At 37.1% G+C, this 21644-nt stretch overlaps 1 protein-coding gene and 1 pseudogene across 2 annotated transcripts in view; one reads left to right on the top strand and one right to left on the bottom strand.

Moving 5' to 3' along the window:
- Positions 1-242: 242 nt before the first annotated feature.
- Positions 243-15480, bottom strand: LOC107716111 (kelch-like protein 17; annotated as a pseudogene).
- Positions 15481-17471: 1991 nt separating this feature from the next.
- LOC107716108 (nucleolar complex protein 2 homolog) overlaps positions 17472-21644 on the top strand; it is a 36726-nt gene continuing 32553 nt past the window's right edge. For both annotated transcript variants that reach the window (XM_016522438.1, XM_016522437.1), the window contains exons 1-4: positions 17472-17557; positions 18705-18833; positions 20071-20260; positions 20405-20518. In XM_016522438.1, coding sequence (XP_016377924.1) covers positions 17508-17557; positions 18705-18833; positions 20071-20260; positions 20405-20518 — 483 coding nt within the window. In that variant the 5' untranslated portion in view covers positions 17472-17507. The remainder of the gene's footprint in view (positions 17558-18704; positions 18834-20070; positions 20261-20404; positions 20519-21644) is intronic.

Here is a 21644-nt window from a genome sequence, read left to right as displayed (position 1 = left end):
GCCGAGTTACATTGAAGGGCTTGATATTGAAGTGTCAGTGTTACTGATTACCCGTTAATCAGGATTAGTTCTGAGCACCGTTTTACCCTTTCGAAAACAAGAGAAATGAGAAAGTGCAGCTTTAATGTCACAGCTAGTTTTAGGTATGGCTATAGTCTTTATTAGAAAGACATTTCTCCTGGTTAGTGATATAGACGTGTCATATTAGCAAAGTTTGTACTCATGTAGAGCTCAAACTCTCGAAGGCTTGTAATACATGACTGTAGAAAACAAACCAAACATGTCCGTTAAATAAAACACTAAATACCTGTTCTTCCTAAATCTCACATTTCATACCAAACACCAGTGCTTCTATGATATGTAATAAGTATGTCCATTAGTACGTTAAAACTATATTTCCCCTCTTAAGTCAGAGGTGGTCCTACAAACATCTCTGAAATAGTGTCATATGTTTATATTACATTTGATAAATAAATAAGAAAATAAGTAAAACATATATTATGTTGTCAACATGATCAGACACACTCAGTTGTACATAGTGTAGAATCCAGCCACCGTTTTGTGTGAATTTTCTGCTTCTAAATGTCCATGCTCATCTGTGGTGAGACAGGGCAGCATTGCACATTACTACCACCTAGTGTGGCACAGCAGCACTACAATATTATTTTCTGCCAGGACTAAATTTCTGTAAACATGCGTGGCAGAACCTGTCAAGAGCTACATTCCTAAAGTTGTTCATTCTTTTTTTTTTTCTTTTTTTTTTTGGTTTAATATATTATTCTTTAATATTTCAAAAAAAGATTCGTAAACATAAATGAAATATACATTTAGATATACATCGTACACAAAGTGACGGCAAAATGGCAGAGCAACATTATTTTGCACTTTCAAGCACTGGGGTTTATAGGGTGAGAGTTGTGGAGGCCTAGTGTGTGTGTGTGTTTTTTTTTCATCCTTTTTACCCACATTTTCTGCAAAATGCTGCAGTGTTCCTCCAGGCAGAGGGAGGGCACTGTGGCCCACGAAACACTTCTCGTCTGATGCTCAAACTGAGCAGTTGCGCCTCTTGGCCACACGGGGCAGGCCGCTGGAGCTAAGCCGGGTCTTTACCCTTTGTCAAAGACTTGTGGAGGAGACGGAAAGAGTAGGAGAGGACGGAGGAGGAAAATTGAGGAGCTCTAGGACAGCAACTCCCACGCTGCTACGGCGCGTGAACATGCACGACGCCGCCACCCATTTGTTGCTACGAGGGTTGTACTTTTCTATGGAGTTGAGACTAGAGCTGCCATCGTTGCCTCCAACCGCATATAGCCAGCCATCCATGGCGACCAGGTCATGGGTGCTCCTGAAGACCAAAAGAAGGTCCATTAGGAACTGAATGTTTTTTTTTCTTTGCACTTAAAGGGGTAGTTTACCAAAAAAGTAAAAGTATTTTGTTATTCCAAACCTGTATGACTTTCTTCTGTGAAACACAAAAGAAAACATTTTGAATAATGTTTCAGCTGTTTTTGATCATACAATGAAAGTCAGTGGGGTCCAAAACGAGCCCACTAGACACTACTGACTTTTATTGTATGGACAAAAAAAAAACACTTTCCACAATATCTTCTTTTGTGTTCTTCAGAAGAGAGAAAGTCATACAGGTTTGTAACTGCATGAGGGCGAGTACATTTCGGGTGAACTATCCCTTTGACAAACGCTTGAAGGTCACTTTCAAACCTGCGGATGTTCATGGGGGCCACTCCCTCCCAGGTGTTGGTTTTCGGATTATATCGTTCCACTGAATTTAGGCAGCTGGTACCATCATTGCCCCCCGCAACATAAAGCATGCCCTCCAATACAGCCACTCCTGCGCTGCTCCTCCTGCTCAGCATGTTGGCAATGGCAGTCCAGGCATTACTCTAAAAATAAAATAACATCTTTAGTCATTTTTTTAACGATGGAGAGAAAACATAAAACACACCCCGGAGATGTTTTTAACATGTCAGAGAGACGCGTGTCACCTACCTGAGGGTCGTACTTCTCTACCGTGGCTAAGTGTGAGGAGCTGTCATACCCACCGACTGCGTACAAACTGCCATCTAATAGAAGAAAAACATAAAACGGGTTCATGTTTGCTGTTCAAAGCAACCACAGAGGACATTTGCAACCATTTCAGCTAGAGGAAGTGCTTGCAGCTGTTCTGATGATAATCCTTTACATTTATTAGTACATTAGCAATATATTTTTACCTAATGTGGCCACTCTAACGTATCTCCTTCTGGTGCTCATGGCAGCGATGGAGGTCCAGGTACTGGTCAGAGGGTCATACCTCTCCGCACTGTAGACAAAATCAAAGACAGAGAGAAATGTTGTTTTTTTAATATTTAAAAAATTTTATATTAAAAACTTTTATTTTTAATACAATCAAATAAAATTTAAATACTATTTATTATTTAATTATAGATAGTTTCACATACATTTTAGATTTAGACATTTAATGCTTTTAAAAAAAATAACTTCTCTATTATTATTTTTTGGCTATTCACATTTGTTTGTCTAGATAGTGTACCTGTTGAGACAAGAAGCCCCATCGTATCCTCCTGCTGCATACAGCAGCCCATGCAGGACCGCCACACCTAAACAGCTCCTCCTTGTTCCCATAGACACCTCAGGTTGCCACACATTGGTTACTGGGTCATATGACTCTACAGTAGCCAAATCAGAGGTGCCATCATACCTGGTTTGGGAAATGCAAAGGAGAGACAAAGATGAACAATAGATCTTTCAGATATGATATTGTATATATTGCGTCTTTATCATGCAAGTAAAGACAAGACCATCATCATTCACAGAAATTCATTAGTCAACACCTGACACATTTCCTAACTAATCTTAGGTAACTTCCTGATTGCTTCAACAGGGTAATTTTTAAGAAAATAATGAGGCTTTCTGCACATTCTGTTCCTTTTGTTATGTAATAAATCAAATCTGTATGTGTGTCTTTGGTTGCTTCGTCGCATCTTGCTGTTTATTCAGCATCTTGCATTATGGGTGCCATATTTTTGCACCCATTTTATTATTTTAGAGTTGCAAAGACTAAAGTCTCAAATCCAAAGAGATATTCTTTATAAAAGCTAAGAGTCAACCCCAACAAATGCCTCGTTTATAATGGGTTTTAACGTTTTTGTCTCATAGCTCCGGCAGGAAAGGGCATCACAATATGGTAAGGGACGTAACATTTCTGTCACACGCTTGAGGTATTCGGCCAATCACAACGCACTGGATAGCTGGCCAATCAGAGCACACCTCGCTTTTTCAGACCGATGAGCTTTGTAAAAATCGACGCGTTTCAGAAAGGCGGGGCATAGAGGAGAAACAATAATGTACAGTATGTGGAAAATAATGTGTTTTTTTAACCTTAAACCGCATAAACACATTTCATTACACCAAATACACAAAATAATGTTCTTTTTAGCAACATCATATGACCCCTTTAAGTCATTTGCCAAAATACAAAATGATAAGAAAGTCATAATTATGACAGTTGATTCCTATCATAATGACTGTCATAATTATACTTTTATCTAAATTTAGACATTTAGATTTTTATCATAATTCTGACTTTTTATCTCATAATTTCACATTTTAAGTTTGACCATTTTTATGCTAAAGCAGGTGAGACACTCATATTGATGCCTCAAAACTCAAATGGTCCGCAACACAAGGGTCTCTACCACTTTAGTTTGGTGCTATAAAATGAAAAAACAGTGTCAGATTCAGTTTTCAGTTTAAAAAAAAAATTGCTCTGACAAACATGAGGCTTTTGGGTCTGCGTACCCTCCCACAGCATAGAGCTTGTTTCCAATAGCAGCCACTCCGACTCGTGCCCGCCGCGTTGACATGGATGCAACCATGTGCCAGCGGTCTGTCCTGGTGTCATAGGCCTCACAGTCTCCATGAATGGCAAAAAGACTGCCCCCACCTTGAAAGACATTTAGCATTTAAATCAACCCAACAACATACAGACATATGTGCATGTGTGTTTTACTTGCTCTTACAGACCTACAGCAAAGAGGACCGGACTGGCTCCCTCGCAGCGGCGTGGTCGCGTGCGGCTGTTACTGAGAACACCCCTCTGCTCAGGCATCAAGTGATACTTCAGTGCCTCGATCAGCAGGTCTTTGCACTCGGAGTGATGACGCACCAGCAGCTCCGTATCCACATTACTCATCAGGAAGTCTCGTGTCAGCAGGGGCAGACGCACACACTTCATCAGCTGAAGACATGGATGGAAAGAGTGAGAAGTAAGACGTGTGTGTAAAAAGGATTAGAGAAGAATACAAAAGGAGGGAATAGAGAAACAAGTATCGATTTGCAGAGACATAATCCTTCATAAGCATTAATCCTGTGATTTACTGTGATGTTGCTAAAAGCGCAGTTTGACGGGAGGAATCACACCCACCCGGGGCACATGCTGTCTCCGTCCATCAATGTCATGCTTAACCCAGCTCAGCACAGCCCTGTACACCTCCTCCTCTGATGGGACATTCAAGTTATCACTAGAGATCAGATCCAGCACCTGTAGAAAAAACAAGAAAGGGTTCATAACTGGTCTTAAAACTAAAGGGTATCTGACTGGTATGGTTTCAGATGGACTAATGTGTTTATATAACTAAAAGACAAATTGCTGTTTTAATCTGAATGAAGTGCATTTAAACATCTTATGTAATATATTTTACAGGACAGATGTGCTCAGTCTGAGCACATCGTGTTCTGCACATAATGCAGAACATGATGATTACACTGATTCCCTATTCAGTTGACAATTTATTTAAATATTTAAAAAATTGTTGGAATCTTTATGTTATTGTAAAGTCACATAAATTGAAGGAAGTTGGTGTAATCATAAAAAATCTATTTAAAATAAATATATTTTAAAAATACATGGATAAGCACTACCATTAAAATTTTTGGGGTCGGCAAGATTTTGTAATGCAAAGCTAAATTATCTACAGCCATAATTCTAGTCTTCAGTGTCACATGATCCTTCAATAATGCTGATTTGGAGCTCAAAATGTAATATTTCTTCTTATTAATAATGTTAAAAACCATTGAGCTGCTTAATATTTTTGTCGAAACCGTGACAATTTTTTCAGCATTGTTTGATGAATAGAAAGTTCCAAAATAACAGCTTTTATCATTTATTTGAAATATTATTTTTTGTAACATTTACTGTCACCTTTGATCAATTTAATGCATCCCTGTGGAATAAAAAGTATTATTTAAAAAAAACAAAAAACATACTGACCCCAAATGTTTGCATGATAGCATAAAAAAATAATAATCTCTCTCTCTCTCTCTCTCTCTCTCTCTCTCTCTATAAGCGGTATGTGTGGAGAAAACCAGGCACCTGTCCAATACAGTCCCAACAGTGAAGCATGGTGGTGGCAGCATCATGCTGTGGGGGTGTTTTTCAGCTGCAGGGACAGGACGACTGGTTGCAATCGAGGGAAAGATGAATGCGGCCAAGTACAGGGATATCCTGGGCGAAAACCTTCTCCAGAGTGCTCAGGACCTCAGACTGGAACTAAGGTTTACCTTCCAACAAGACAATGACCCTAAGCACACAGCTGAAATAACGAAGGAGTGGCTTCACAACAACTCTGTTACTGTTCTTGAATGGCCCAGCCAGATCCCTGACTTAAACCCAATTGAGCATCTCTGGAGAGACCTAAAAATGGCTGTCCACCAACGTTTACCGTCCAACCTGACAGAACTGGAGAGGATTTGCAAGGAGGAATGGCAGAGGATCCCCAAATCCATGTGTGAAAAACTTGTTGCATCTTTCCCAAAAAGACTCATGGCTGTATTAGATCAAATGGGTGCTTCTACTAAATACTGAGCATTTTTCAGTTTTTCTTTTTTAATAAATCTGCAAAGATGTCAACAATTCTGTGTTTTTCTGTCAATATGGGGTGCTGTGTGTACATTAATGAGGAAAAAAAATTAACTTAAATGATTTTAGCAAATGGCTGCAATATAACAAAGAGTGAAAAATTTAAGGGGGTCTGAATACTTTCCGTACCCACTGTATATGCAGAAAAAAACAGCCTAGTTATAGTTAGACTTATTTTCAAAACAAAGTAAACGGTGTTTACTTCACATTAACATGTCAACTTCCGGGTCAACCAATAGTGGGTGGGTGGGGGGTGGGAGCTGATAAGAGTGTTTGGAAAACTGTTATCACTATTTTTGCAATTCCATTTGCTGGTCTTAGTGAAGCAAAAATTGCACACATTAGCTTTCTTTTCTTTGTGTTGTGAGATAAGACTTTAGCTTACCATTACACTGTCATCTAATCTATACTTGCAGAAGCACCACAACAGCCTCTGCAGTGTTCCTGTCACAGACTGTTTGTTTATTTGGGGCAGAGGGCACAGTTAACATGGATACAAACATTTCCTGGGATGTCAGAAAATATGTAAATATGGGGCCAATGGGAGCCTCCAGCCTGCAACAGCTGTTAAGAGTGAGAAAGCATCACAGACAGAGAGAACGCCATTCTATGTCATCAGCCACCTCTTGGTTCTCTCCAATCAGTGTCTAAACAGCAGGGGGATTTCATTGAACTACGCAACCTCTCAAACCACAGAGATACTAATACCAGCAGCACTCTGAGAGCAGGAGCTGCTTTCTGCTGATTAGCTGTCTCAGCTTCTCACTGACGTGCTGTTGTCACCGCATGTTTGAGTAGATGATTGACACTGTATTGAAGGTGCTGATGCAGAGAGCACTTATATCAGTGTCACCGTGGGGCAATGCATTCTGACATTTTAGGTTTTGCAAGTCGAAAAAGAGGTCAAGATTTGGCTGATTAGCACGGTCCAGTTAGCTCCAGCTGATAGATGTTGTAACTATCTTATCTGAGGCCAAAAACATCTCTCTGCTTTCACAGCCATTCAAATGTTCCTGTATCTGCTGACTGAATAAATTTTCTTCCGAGCAATATATAAAATGCAAATATTTCATTATGCTATTGTAATAATTATAATTTTGGGATATGTAATCATATATAAAGTATGTACACTACTGTTCAAGGATTTTTATGTTTTTGAAAGATTTTTATGCTGCATTTATTTGATCAAAATACAGTAAAAACAGTAAAATTCTGAAATAATATTACAATTTAAAATTGAAAACGGTTTTCTATATTAATATTTTTTTAAACGTCATTTAGTGATGACAAAGCTGTATTTTCAGCAGCCATTACTCCAGACTCCAGTGTCTCATGATTCTTTAGAAATCATTCTAATATAATGATTTGGTGCTCAAGAAACATTACTTATTATTAATATTATTAATGTTGAAAACAATGAAAAATTTAAAAGAAAAAGAATAGAAATTCATGTTTTTAATATCCCTATATGATATACTACAATTCAAATGTTTGGGGTTTGCTTTACTAATGTTACAAAACATTTCCCAAACATTTGAATTTTTGTATATTACACTGAACAAAATTATAAACGCAACACTTTTGTTTTTGCCCCCATTTTTCATGAGCTGAACTCAAAGATCTACACTGTAAAAAAAATTCTGTAGTTTTTACAAAATAATTTTGGCAGCTGTGGTTGCCAGAATAATTTTGTAAAAAATACAGAAAAACTGTAAACACATTTACGGCCAAAAACTGTACATTTTACAGTATAAAACTGTAATTTACAAACAAGAAAATTTCGGTTTGCATAACCAAAGAATTTCTGCACAAACTGTCAGAAACCGTCTCAGGGAAGCTAATCTGCATGCTCGTCGTCCTCATCGGGGTCTCGACCTGACTGCAGTTCAGTCAACGTTATGGATCGAGTGGCCCATGGTGGCGGTTATGGTATGGGCAGGCGTATGTTATGGACAACTAACACAGGTGCATTTTATTGATGGCATTTTGAATGCACAGAGATACCGTGACGAGATCCTGAGGCCCATTGTTGTGCCATTCATCCACGACCATCACCTCATGTTGCAGCATGATAATGCACGGCCCCATGTTGCAAGGATCTGTACACAATTCCTGGAACCTGAAAACATCCCAGTTCTTGTGAGGGAGCGTGCAATTGGCATGCTGACTGCAGGAATGTCCACCAGAGCTGTTGCCTGTTGCCTACCATAAGCAATCTCCAAAGACGTTTCAGAGAATTTGGCAGTACATCCAAACCGGCCTCACAACCGCAGACCACGTGTAACCACGATATATATATATATATATATATATATATATATATATATATATATATAATTAGACATCCGTAGCCAAAACCATTATTCCTCCAAGGATTGTTATGGCTCAGCTCCCCAGCACTCTCCATGCATCACTAAACGGGTACACTTTACACCCCTCTTTTTACATCCTGAATAAATCTATTCTTGAATACCCTCTAGGATCAGAGTTTCTTCGTCAATAATTAAGTTTGAATTTCTTATGACCTTGGACGTTTCAGTCTGATCCTCACACAAAGCTACTATATGTACTTTTATGGTGTGTGTGTGTGTGTGTGTGTGTGTGTTTTTTTTTTTTTAATTTTGGAGCTTAACAGCCCCAGTTCTCCTTCACTTTTATTATATGAAAAAGAGTGGTCAGGATATAATAAAAAAATTTGTAGGGTGAGTAAATGGTCAGTCTTGTTTTTAGCTAAATTTCAGTAATTAAAATAAAGCTGAAATAAAATGTAAATATAAATTGTAAATATTATATGTTCTTTATATTCATATTATAATATTTTATATAAAATGTAAAACCTAAACTTAAACAACTTAAAAATTAGACTAAAATAAATAATTTCAAGCACTTAAAAGTACTAAAGTACTAATATACTAAAACTGAAATAAAAATAAATTAAAGCTAAGTAAAAATATATCTAAAATATCTAATAAAAATGCTATAATAAACATTGTGATGACAGATTTTTCATTTTTGGTTGAACTGTGCATTTAACTACCTTACTGTCCCAAAGCAGCTGGCTCACCTGTTTGAGTGGTAGTAGCATAAACTCCTCAGTCTTCGATACCTCTACAAAGTGTTGCAGGACATACTTATTGGCTCAGCTCATGAAAAATGGGGGCAAAAACAAAAGTGTTGCGTTTATAATTTTGTTCAGTGTATATAGGGATATTAAAAACATACATTTATTTTTCTGCTGCCTTTCACAGTTGCTGGTCACATGGCTTTTACAGTTCTGCTCATTAAAAACTTCTGTTCCCAGAGCCCCCGTGAGAAAAGGCAGAATCTGAACCGCATAATTCTGAGAGACTCTGTGCCAGCTGAGCAACTGACATTGAAATGAATAGAAATTCTATCTGACCGCTTTCTCCAGACCTTGGGAGGGTTTTTATTTTTTTTTAAGAGGGTGAGGGGTGTTTTAGAAGCCAGGATGTGACCAGCCTTCCTGCACTGAAGGTCAAAATAGGCTGCAGGAGTGAGTGTCTGCAAAGCCACGGATGCCCAGGCAGTTTGAGGGGTCCAGCTGGCTGAGAAGGAATTTGCAGCAGGCATCTCTCACTCCGTTGAGCTGCAGGAGACTAGCTGCTGGCAACAGGGTCTGCTCGACGTATAGACAAGATACAGTGGGTGAAATGGAGGAAAACTAGAATGAAGTAAGTGAATCTTTAACATCATTAGGCTTTTTGTTTTGTGATCGAAAATCAATCATTTCAATAATAACCCGCACAATCGGGAGTTTTGCATGAATGGAAAAATGTTCCTCATGCAGATTTCGCAGATTTAATGAGCGTGTGAATTGGCTGCATTAACCAACAGAAAGCTGCTTGATTCAAATGGGACATCTGAGTGAATTTTTACATCATTACACTACTGACAACAATGGACTTTTTCGCAAAATTTCACTGAAAACGTTGCCGAAATTTTGCTACCGTGACCGCACCTTTAGTCTAATGTGGTCAATTTCTTGTAAACTAGCCGCCACATATGCATTTGCTCTTTTGAAACCGCACACGTATCAGAAGCCCTTCATTTGCAAAGATGCAAATTGTAAGCTTGCACAAACCATCTTGAACATCCCGTCTTGCTTAGTAACTCACAAAGCAAACAAGGTAGCCTGACAGAGTAATTGTGAGTGTGATATATAGAATGCACTTCAAAAGACACTAAAGGTGACATACCTGCACATTTCCCTCTCCTACTACAATTTCGGCAGTGTAGGCGTACTGTACCAGCTGCTCCAGAGCCTGAGGGTCAATGTCATGCAGGGTCACGTGGGTCTGACGGCTTTCTGACATCTCATCTGCACAGTCACAACACACAGCAGTTTATCTCAAACCGAGGCCCTTGCAGAACTCGGCAGTTTCCCAGGGGTTCAATGATACCGAAATGGCACGTTCACACATACAGTACAGCTGCCTCTGGAGGTCGCTGAGTGACTGTACTGTTTTTGAAGCGGGCGTTCCTATTGCTGGATGCCCTAAAGTTATTGGTACTGCTCAACTGGCAATAGCTTTTGAAAATCTGATCACAAATGGGATGAACATCTGATCAGAGTTCAGAGTCTTTGTGCTTTTGGACGCTAGCATCCTACTTGACGGCCGTATTTAACCGTTATCAAACAGTAGATCACTGCCAGTACTCCCATTGGTTGTCACCACATTTTATCATTTGCATGAATTTTGCATAAACGTTGCTTGATTTTGATGTGTTGCCCACGTTCAATGATGTTCATGACACCGGAAATCACTGTATGTATGAATGAACGAACCTTGAGACAGTGTTGTTATTGCTAACTAAACCTATTTTTAAAAATCAATCTTGTTAATTAATACAAAGCTGAAACAAAATATAAATATTAGATGAAAAACTCAAAAAACCTAAATGAAAATCGGAAATGTTGCCATGGCTACTAATTGAATTAAAATAAGTACTAAAATTACAAAAGCTAATTCAAAATATTGTAAAAAAAAACAAAAAACTATAATAGTATATAAATAATACTAAAATACCACTGTTTGAGATTTATGACAACATTGATGTTAAATTAGCATTCCACACAAAATAAACCACTAGATCGCTTAAATTGTATTTTCTAACTTCTTATTTTGCACTCTGTTTACACACAAACACAAAAAAATAATATTTCCCATTGACTGTGTAGTTAACAAAGCATATGTAATGTTATTTTAAGAAAGGAAAATATTTACTTTTGTGTTTTAAACCCACAATATTAACCACTTATTTCTATTCAGATATTATTTTTCATCATACTGTTGGAAAACATTTAGAGAAAATGTAAAAAAAATAGCATTCCCTATAAGAGAAATGCAGAAACTCAGAAAGTGTGAGAACAAATTAGTCCAGAGGTTGTAGTGTTAAGGAATTTAAGTTTTGATATGTAAAATGGAGTTTAAATCAGTGTATTGTTAGTAGATCTAGTGTATGGTAAGTTCAGAATAGTCATGGCTCTGAAGAGCCCACACTGTCCTGACTCATACCATCACACTCTAGTCTGAGGTGCAGCGGGACTGACGAGCAATAGGAAAAACCAGGCACCTGCTGACCTGAGACCAGGGCAGGGAAGAGAATAAAGCATGGAAAAAACATTAGTTGATGACAAAAGGCTGGAAGGAAGGAAAGGCTTGAAAAGGAAGCTTATGTAAATAAACACTACACAATACACCTTAAAGACCATGTGAAGTCAAAATTAGTTTTTTGTGACTTTTAGTGTATGTGTTAGCTTTAAAACCATCTATATGGTAACATGCTTCAAAAATTTCACAAAAATAATCTTTAATAAATATATGCAGAAATTAAACTTTAAGAATGTTTTAAATAGTAACATAGTATAAGACCTACTTGTAAACATGGCATGGAAGTATGGACTGCAGGAGGCCAGCACCACCTTGTGTGCCTTGATCTCCTTGTTGGCCACATGGAGCACAATGTCGCAGAGCAGGCCGCGCTGCCGCATGCGGTTCATGGACACAAAGGAGTCGTGGTAGTGGCGCTTAGAGTTGTGCGAGATGCTGTGGCCATCCCGGTTCAGCAGCTGCATACCTCCCTCCATCATGCCGGTGCTCACCGAGGCCTGCTGGAGCCTGGGCCTCACTCTAAGACACTAAAGAAAGACAGAAAAACACCCTATGAAATCAAGCATAGAGTTTTGTGGCTTTTAGTTCACGTCTATTAGCTTGAAGGTTGTCTATATGCTAACGCATTAGAAGTTAACAAAATATTTTTTTAAAAGATATACACATTTGAAATCTAAACTCTACAAAAAAAATATATATTGATGACTCATACTGCACTATTTAGATTTTTGTCTAATCAAATGCTCTTTAAAATGACAAGTCCCACCCCCTAGCAACAGTGCCCAAGCACTTTTTCAGTGGCCTTGGTTCTGGAAGTATTTCCACATTGGGATTTTAAAGAGTTCTAAGCAATGAACCAAACCATCTAACATTACAAAATTTGATTTGCAGCAAAAAAAGTATTTAAAATTTGGATAAAAAGACAAAGGTACAAGACTATGTACTTCCCTACACAACTACAGTCCCATGAAGCATTGTGAATGGAATATATTTGAATTAAAAACGATAGCTTCAACAACAGCATATCATCATATACCTAGGCCTGTCACGATAACAAGTTTTTGTTGTGCGATATATTGCCCCAGAAATAATTGCGATAAGCGATATTATTGTCATTTTAAAGACCATTTTATGCCACTGAATATATAATCATAATGTAACAGCATAATAATGCAAGAAGGCCTACACACTTCCATATGACAACAAACTTTTAATTTTTAAGAATATTTAGATCATGGAAATTAAGTATCAAAATATTCGATACCTTAAAAAACGTGGAAAAAATAGTAAATAAACATTTTCTAACAAAAAGTGCAAATTAAGTATCAAAATATTAGATACCTTAAAAAACCTGAATAAATACTAAATAAACATTTTCTAACAAAACGTGCAAAGTAACAAGTAGAAAAGAAAAATGCACAAAGAACTTGTATGGAGATTTTTCCATCTACAGATTTTTCCCTGACCTTCTTTTCTCTGTAAATTAAGGGTGCACACTATTGCTGAAAAACACAATCACTACCTGGCAGTCAGTATGCACAAAGGCACAGATCCCTAAACAAGACCATATCTGCAGATGGAACTTTGTTTGTAGAAGCATTTTTTAAATGTGAACTAGCACCTCATGACTACACCACGTTATGTACGAGAAGCTGCAAAAGACACAGGCGCAAGTGGAATGTACAAAACATGGTGACATTAATTTTTAAGTAAATATAATGGGCGATATATTGCATCACCAAAAATTATTGAGGTCATGTACATATATTGCGCGATAAGTCGATATATTGATTATTGCGACAGGCCTACATATACCATCAATTAACAACCTCACAGCTCACAGTAGGTCTGTTTATAATCATTCATAAAATAAATTACTCTATGGAGAAAATAAATGGAATTTTTGCTTTCAGAACCAGGCTAATGCACTCTACCACCTGCAAACTTTCCTGTCTTGACTTATTTCAATAGAAAAATAGTTAAAGTCAGGAAATAAAAACTGATTTCACAATGGTCTTTAAGAACTCTCATTCAAGCTAAAGCTAATTCTTAATTAGCTGTTAGACATGTTTAACGTCTGTGCATTACCTCTAACAATCTTATTCGGCATGCTGTAAATCCATCTTAATTTGTGCTTTCTTGGTTCACATTTCCTTTCAATATAGCATAATGGTTGCTTCGAGGCATTATGAACAATGAGTACAGAATCACAATGGGAGAAGCGAGCCAGACTGAAGTGCTCAAGCATTAAATATCATGAAAATGATCACTTCAAAAATTCCCACTCATTTTACAGCTTATAGCTACATATGATTTGCTCCTCAATAGTCAGTGGCCTTTTCTAACTGGCCTGAGGCCTTGAAAGCTTTTTAAATTTGGTCTCTCGTGCACATAAAGACTCTGGCACACTCACTGAATAAATAAACCGGCTGCTTGATTATAAAAATGAAACTGTGTTCCAGCTGAAAGGATCAGAGGTATGGAAAGGTTGGACCAGGACATGTCGTGATGAGTTGGCCAGCCAGCTGCACACATTCAATTCTCCATCAAAAGCATCACTATAGAAACCAAGGTACCTACGGTAACACGTGCTGGTATCTGTCATACACTTCACTTTGAGTGGGATGGAGCTGAGACATTTTAAAGGAGGGTGATAAATAGCAATCCAGTTGACAAAGATGGGATTACAAGATGCCACCTCTTCGATAATAGTGTTGGTGTTTTAAATCAAATCAAGCATCCAGCAATGGGATGTTTTGATGAATAGAACGATTATAAGATGCTGTTTTCCTAACAATACCACTCCAACTCTAAAGCATTACTCATGTTACTCCAAATAACAGACGACAGGTGAAAGAGCATGAAAAGTGCATGGAGTCATAGGCTCAATATTACAGCCAGCAGTCGTGTGGCTGCCCACAAAATGGCTGTGGGGTTTCAGATGTATAAATCCTTTAGTTATACAATGCAAACATTGTGGTCTGAAAACTGAGGTCACTAATAAACTGTTTAAACATGCAGAAGAGATGAAACAGTTGACAATAGTTTTTTGTAGTTTGGTAGGCACTCAGGATGGGGTTTCTATAGATGCCTCTGTGTGGCCCTTTAAAACAGTAACAAACCGAGACACTCCATAATAAAAGTTGTATTATGATGGTTCATTTTAGGCAATGATGCATTTATCAAGAGATACTCAATTAAAACTAAACTCCGTAACTCTTGTAACCATTGTAAGTCACTGCTACTAGAATAAAACTGTGCTCAAATAAAATAAAAATAAACGAATAATAAAATAAATCATATAACATAATAATACTATAATAATATGAAGTTTCTGAATGCTTCTTACACTGTTAGAGAAAATATACTTATTTTTATGATTTTTCAGTAGTAGCAATAGCTAGTAGTAACTGGTATTTGGCAGAAATGTGAGGTTCGGATTATACAAAAAATTGCACTTTTCTTCCTACATACTAGACAGGCTGTTCCAGAGTTTACTGTACAGCTAAAGACAATCCCTACATACATTCCCAGTATCATTAAATCTGACTCAGCACACTGTGTGCCATCCAGACAGAGCATCTCTCCCCTCCTCCTCTGTGCTATACACAATAACACTGAGTATAACCAGCACTACCTGAACTGATGGACGCCTTTTCCTTTAGTTTCGTTTCTCTGCTTTATGAAGAATATTTTGGATTGAATCATAGAGTGCAGCGGTTGAGCATCAGAGTCCATATGAAAAATGCATAAAGCCTCAGTTTGGGAGCTCGTGTGGTGTTGACGTAAATGAAAGCCGCATGAGCGCTGGAGGCTGACGTCACTTTTTAAGGTCGCGCCGGATGTTTGTTTTTCTAATTATTTGGTTCTTAAACGTGGCTCTGGTGAAACTGCTCACATCCAAACAGAACTGAACAAGGTGTCGTCGAGCAATCTGATAACGCCCCCTTTATAATATTTAAAAGCTACAACACAATTCTCAAATCACACCTCCTTAACTACAGTTAGCTAGTGATGGAAAGTCCGAATCATTTCCGCGAATCGGTTCCTTCTAACAGTTCGTTTCAAAGAACCGGTTCTAAATCAATTCCGCAATTATTTTACGTCATGACCTTGTTTACAGTCTACTATGGTCACGACGTAATTAGATTTACACAAGGTCCCTGACATCACCGCGGGGCATATTACATGCTTTGAATATTCCAAGTAAACCATATGTAGGCACAAATGTCTGTTAATTACTTTGAGTTTTTTTTTTTAAGGTTTTATTAATACGTATGTTTTCTCTAATTTAAAAACAAAGTGTGAATGCTTAATAAATTTCATTCACTAGAAATAATCTTATCAGTTCACTCCGACACGTCCTGGAGAGAAGATTCTCAGTGAGTTTCTGACGCGAGAAACGATTAAGTGGGATTCGAATCGTTCAGAGTGGGTTGAACCGATTCATTGAAAAGATTCAAAACTAAGACTCAAAACAACGATTCGTTCACGAATGGGAAATTGCTAAAGCTCATTGTGCATGTATAGGAAATAAACGTCTGCTGTCTACGTACATACAATAACAACACATAAAATCATACAACAGTATATGTTGCATTATTTAACAGTACAATAGGAATCGCTTTGTGACTGAACTCATTGTCTTTGTTCAAAGGGGATACAGCGCAGACATACAGAGATCAGTTGCACTGACAGCTGACAAATGAAAAGCATCATTCAGCCCTCATAACATATTTCAGACGCTTTATTAAACTCCAGCATCAGGCACGGAGAAGTCATTGGTCAATGCGTGAGCTCTAAACATGACTCAATTGACAAACTGATGTCTGAACAAAGAGCACAACAATGCGATAGAGAAATTTCACAACACTGCAGCTTTGACACGATGAGCATGTGTTTGCATGTGGTATATTTTTAAAAGTTAAAAAATGTACTGATAAATAAATAAATGTTGCTTTTATTGTCAGCTGATTGAGTTGCAGTTCGGTCTGGATGGATGAGATCAGAATCCAAACTCACCTGCCGTCGTCTGTGTCTGTTTGACAAGACTCGTTTCTTGCTGTGTAGCGCTCTCTCCAGTTTGGTCCGTGTGTGATGATTAATTTTGATGTATGTAGTAATTTATTTAGCCGTGCGTGGTTAGTTGACATGCTACATCACATGTCGCATCAAAACAGACGTCTGTCTCAGCCATAGACTGATTGGCAATATTAAACATTTTAATATTCTGTTTAATATGTCACGCCCACCTCAAATGTGTCTGGACTTTGTTGTAACAACGGTGCCAGTATGTGTGCCTTAGAAAGGCTGTAAATCTGTATAGGTGGATTTCAGTTATTTGGTGAGTTATTTTATCTATTTTTATATTGTCAGTGGCTGGAAACATTCTGCTCTGGGCAAAAAATAAAAAATCCACCCTGATTGTATCACCCACATGTAAAATAATCTGTTTATAATAATACTACCAAAAACATAAGCAAGCAAAAACATAGACATAATGACATTTAGTTAAAGGCACAATATGTATTTTTCGCTGCTAGAGGGTGCGTATTCGAATATATAACACTGTTCTAGTGGTTTTGGGATATTTTAATAAAAAAATCTTACATATTGTGCCTTTAAAGGACTGTGAGTTTTCGTGTTTTGTTCTGCGTTTAACCTAACGTTAAACAAGAGACCCCATTTTCGAATATGACGCCTCCTCTCCCGTGGCCTCATGGGATAGTAAAGTGTCCATCGTATGCATGCTACGAAATTCGGGCGGAAGTAGTAGGTCATCCGGGTACTTCTCGCCTACTGTTTTTCGAATACTATGAATTCGGACATACTACTCGCCTCGCATACTGTTTTTCGCCTACTATATAGTATGGAAGTATGCGATCTCGGACGCAGCTCAACTCATCTGAGCTCCCGAAAGCGGTGCATTGTGGGTAATGCGTCCCTGCGCACGTTTCGTATCCAGCATGGCAGGGAAAAACAAGAGGTATGTTCCATTCTTAGCTATTTAACCTCGCATGCATAATCTTATATTAGTGCTTGAGTTAGAGAACATTGAACTTAAATGTAGATCGAGTTGTCAGAGCTCAGTTCACTTCATAAGACTCTTGTCTGATTATATATTTGACGATAGCTAACGTTAGCTGGTTTTAGCCACTGATGAACTAAAAATTCAGCAGGCTCGGGAGATCAGCATATATTAAACATTTATGGGGAGAACATGATCGTCTTGACAGTAAATATATAGTAGTTAAGTCTGAACTGATTTTTGCATTTTCCACCACAATCAGCTCCAAAATGAGTTTTGGAATAGTTATTTTGTAGTGTACTAAAGCTACATGTGCTTATTAAGAGTTGGATGAATATTATGCTAATCTTCAGAAAATAAACTTTTGCTTTTGTAACTTCAGTATTCAGTAACTTTCTAAATGTAATTTCTAAATCACATTCTTTACATTTTCACTTTACAGTGGAAGGGAAGTTGTCTAAATATGCTTCTAAAATGTTTTTGCTAGTAAAAAAGCACTAAGTTACGCATTAAAAAATGAACAGCACTTTTGATAAAAGGCCACATTAATATTAAGAAAAATCTGTATTATTTGGGAAATATTTCGTTTCTACTACGTTACATCATTACTTTTTTTACTCGCTGTAAGTGCTGTGATGTTAGATGTGTTATTTAAATGAAATTGTATTTTAATCAATACGTATATATCGAATTTATTGTTTTATTTGAATACATTTTATATATTTATATGAATCTATTTTTGTTTTAATCAAATGTAGCTATTTTAATTTTGTTTTTAATATTATAATTTTTTTTTAGATGTTTTTTTTGTTTTTACACTGTTTTTGTCTGAACTTTTCCACAGACCCCCTAGCACTCCCTTGTCGCCCTTGGGGTCCCCAGACCCCAGTTTAAAAAACCCTAATCTAGAATAAAATACTCAAATACATTTACTTTATGTAAAAGGGTGTTTTGTAAAGCATTAATGTACAAGTACATGTAAACAAAACAAGCTAACTGAACAACATAACAACAAACAAACACAATAGATGTACTAGGGTATGGACACAACTAGCTGAACATACGTACTGAATGCTTTAGTGATGTGCCATCTATTTTTGTGCAGGAAATTGGAGGATCTCAGCGTGGATGAGTTCATGTTATCTGGGTTTGATTCCGATGAGGAAGATGCTTGTGAGGATGAGGAATCAACACAACAGAAAGGGAATATGAAGAAACCTGCACCTCAGAAGACGTAAGTGTGGCCTTAACATTTTAATGGTAATTCCAGTGTCCCATTTTTATTCCCATTCTCTGCTACATTCTACAAATGTTTGCTGAGTATATGCTATTTAGGGGTGGGAATCTTTAGTCACCTCACGATCCGATTCCGATTCTGGGAGTCACGATCCGATTCCAGAACGATTCTTGATCTACTTTTTCCCCCCATATTAATTAATTAGTTTACCAACTTGAGAGTTTTAAAATCCTTACATTTACATCTCCTTACATAAGTAATTAAGTACTTTTTAAAATAATTACAAATAAAAAAAATTATTAAAACAGTTATATGTTAATAATAATTAATTAAATATTATAATGTAATTTTAAACTAATATAATTCAAAACATACAAGCAAGCAGCAAATAATAAAGAGGAGCATAGAAACATATTACAAACAAAGAGTGCTTTCAGTATTTAAGATTATCTGAACGTTTTCCATTCAAGAACTGAGAGTGATTTTTCTTAATCTTTAATGTTGTTTTTTAGTATGACATCATAGACAGCGGGAGATCTATTAAGCTGCATTCACGCACGGAAGTAATATGGTTTGTCCTGTCCGTTTAATCCCTTGACTCATAACTTGGCTGTGTTTACATTAATTTTGCGTCATAAAACCGTTTTGAGACGCAAGTGCATTAAACCACTTACACGGAGTCGCGAGCAGTCTTCACAAACAAAGCGCGCGTCAGCATTTGAAATTGAAAGCAGCCTTCTGTTAGTCCGGTTCATATTGTAAATATATAAGTCCACTGCATTTCAAACCACATAAATGATGACTTCGTAGAGCATTTGTAAGGAAAATACCGACGGGCGAGACCGCACACTTCAAGTGTAACATCAAACAAACTGCGCGTCTCTCACAGCGCATCCTGTGCAATGAAGCCCGCGAATGTCCTTGTAATTCGCCTCAACCTTTTCGAACTTTATGAAAGATTATTTTACGGGAGGTTCGAGTGGTGTATGTGTGTGAGGAATTGGAAGCAAGCAGAATACGGGTGTTTCTAAAGCAAACTCAGCGTCATCGCGCATCTGGTTAAAAACTAAGCTCAGAATCGATTCTGAAATTCTCAGAATCGTTGGAGAGAGAATCGCGATGCATCAATGGATCGATTTTTTTCTCCCACCCCTAATGCTATTGTTAGCACTGGAGGAAGCTAGTGAGATTACATGTTGTTCCAGTGATGTAAGTCTGATCAACTGTGTCACAGGTCTGACAAAAAGCAGGGCAAGGCATCTGAGCACAAGGACCACCTATCAGCCCTCAAGAGCAAAGACCCAGAATTCTATGAGTTCTTACAAGAAAATGACCAGAAGCTCCTGAATTTTGATGACTCTGATAGCCTTGAAGATGAGGATGAAGAGGAGAGGATGTACCACAGACTCCCTTCTCAACTGGAGGTCAGTCATTTGGTTCTTCCTATGCAACAAATTAATTACTTACTAATTAATTACTTTTAATGCTATAAATCAGAAGTTTACAATTTGCGTGAATGTGTGTGTTTTCCTTGGAATCTGAAAAATCACAGTTTTTTGTGACCCTAGGAAGCTGATGAGGATGATGACGAGGAGGAATCAGAAAAAAAGGATGCGAAAAAGTCTAAAGAAGCTACCAAAGTCACTGAAGCAATGATTGAGAACTGGAGAGCTGGACTCAGGGTAACATGTTTATCTTATCTTTTATTTAATGTGTTTTTTGTTTTTTTTGTTAGGAACTTCCAGGTGATCAGTATGAGCTCTCATTCATTGTCAAAAGAGGATGCTTTACCGTAGTGGATGACCAATGTGTGTTTTTTTCTTTTCTTTCAAGCTGTTATATGTATTTTGTTTGTTTGTTTGATTTATAGTAATTGAGACATCCTGAATTTAATTACACTGAAAAACCCTGAAATGTAAATTTTCCATTGAAATGGCTAGCCGTAGATTTTGAAACTGACACAAGGGGAGATATTGTTATTTCTGGTGAAGAAATTAAATGAATGTTGGGACAAAGAGTAGGGACCCCATCACTACTGTTTAAAAGTTTGGGGTCAGTAATTTTTTTTATTTTTTTTGAAGATGTTACTTTTATTTTGCAAGGATGCATTAAAATGATCAAAAATTACATTAATTTCTAATGTTAAAAAGTCATCTATTTCAAATAAATGCTGTTCTTTTGAACTTTATATTCATCAAAAAATCCTAAAAAAAAAGATTATGTATTAATATATTAAAATAGAAAAAAAATATTTTTTAAATTATTATAATAGTTCACATTATTACTGTATTTCCAATCAAATAGATGCAGCCTTGGTGAGAATAGACTCAACATTAAAAAAAAAAAACTTTTCAATGATGGAGTGTGTGTGTGTATATATGCATACACACTAGGGCTGGGCGATATAGCAAAAAAAAATGTATCAACGATATAATGTTTCCTATCGTTCGGTATCGATAATTATTGACATTTTTATAACCTTTTTTTTAAACAGAGCAATAGAAATTTTTTTTTACATTTAACCACTGTATTTTAAAATTAACTAAATTTATTGAGTAATTGGAAGTAACTGTCTATAAAAAAAGAAACGTGCATTACGTCTAAAAGAACTCGTATAAATCAAATATAATTTCGTAAATTGCATAAACAATTATGAACAAAACAGCATCATGTATTTATGCATTGCTTAATACAAAGAGCCGAATCGCCCATCACACAGATTGCTTTTAAAAACATACGAGACGCAGTGAAAAGGAATAAACCTCCACAAATTTGCGACGTGTTTTCTAAAAGTTTAAACCGTTTTAA

The sequence above is a fragment of the Sinocyclocheilus rhinocerous genome, unplaced genomic scaffold (assembly GCF_001515625.1).
Source record: "Sinocyclocheilus rhinocerous isolate Xijiao unplaced genomic scaffold, SAMN03320098_v1.1 scaffold148, whole genome shotgun sequence".
Lineage (NCBI taxonomy): Eukaryota > Metazoa > Chordata > Actinopteri > Cypriniformes > Cyprinidae > Sinocyclocheilus > Sinocyclocheilus rhinocerous.
This window is presented reverse-complemented; position numbering and strand designations above follow the sequence as displayed.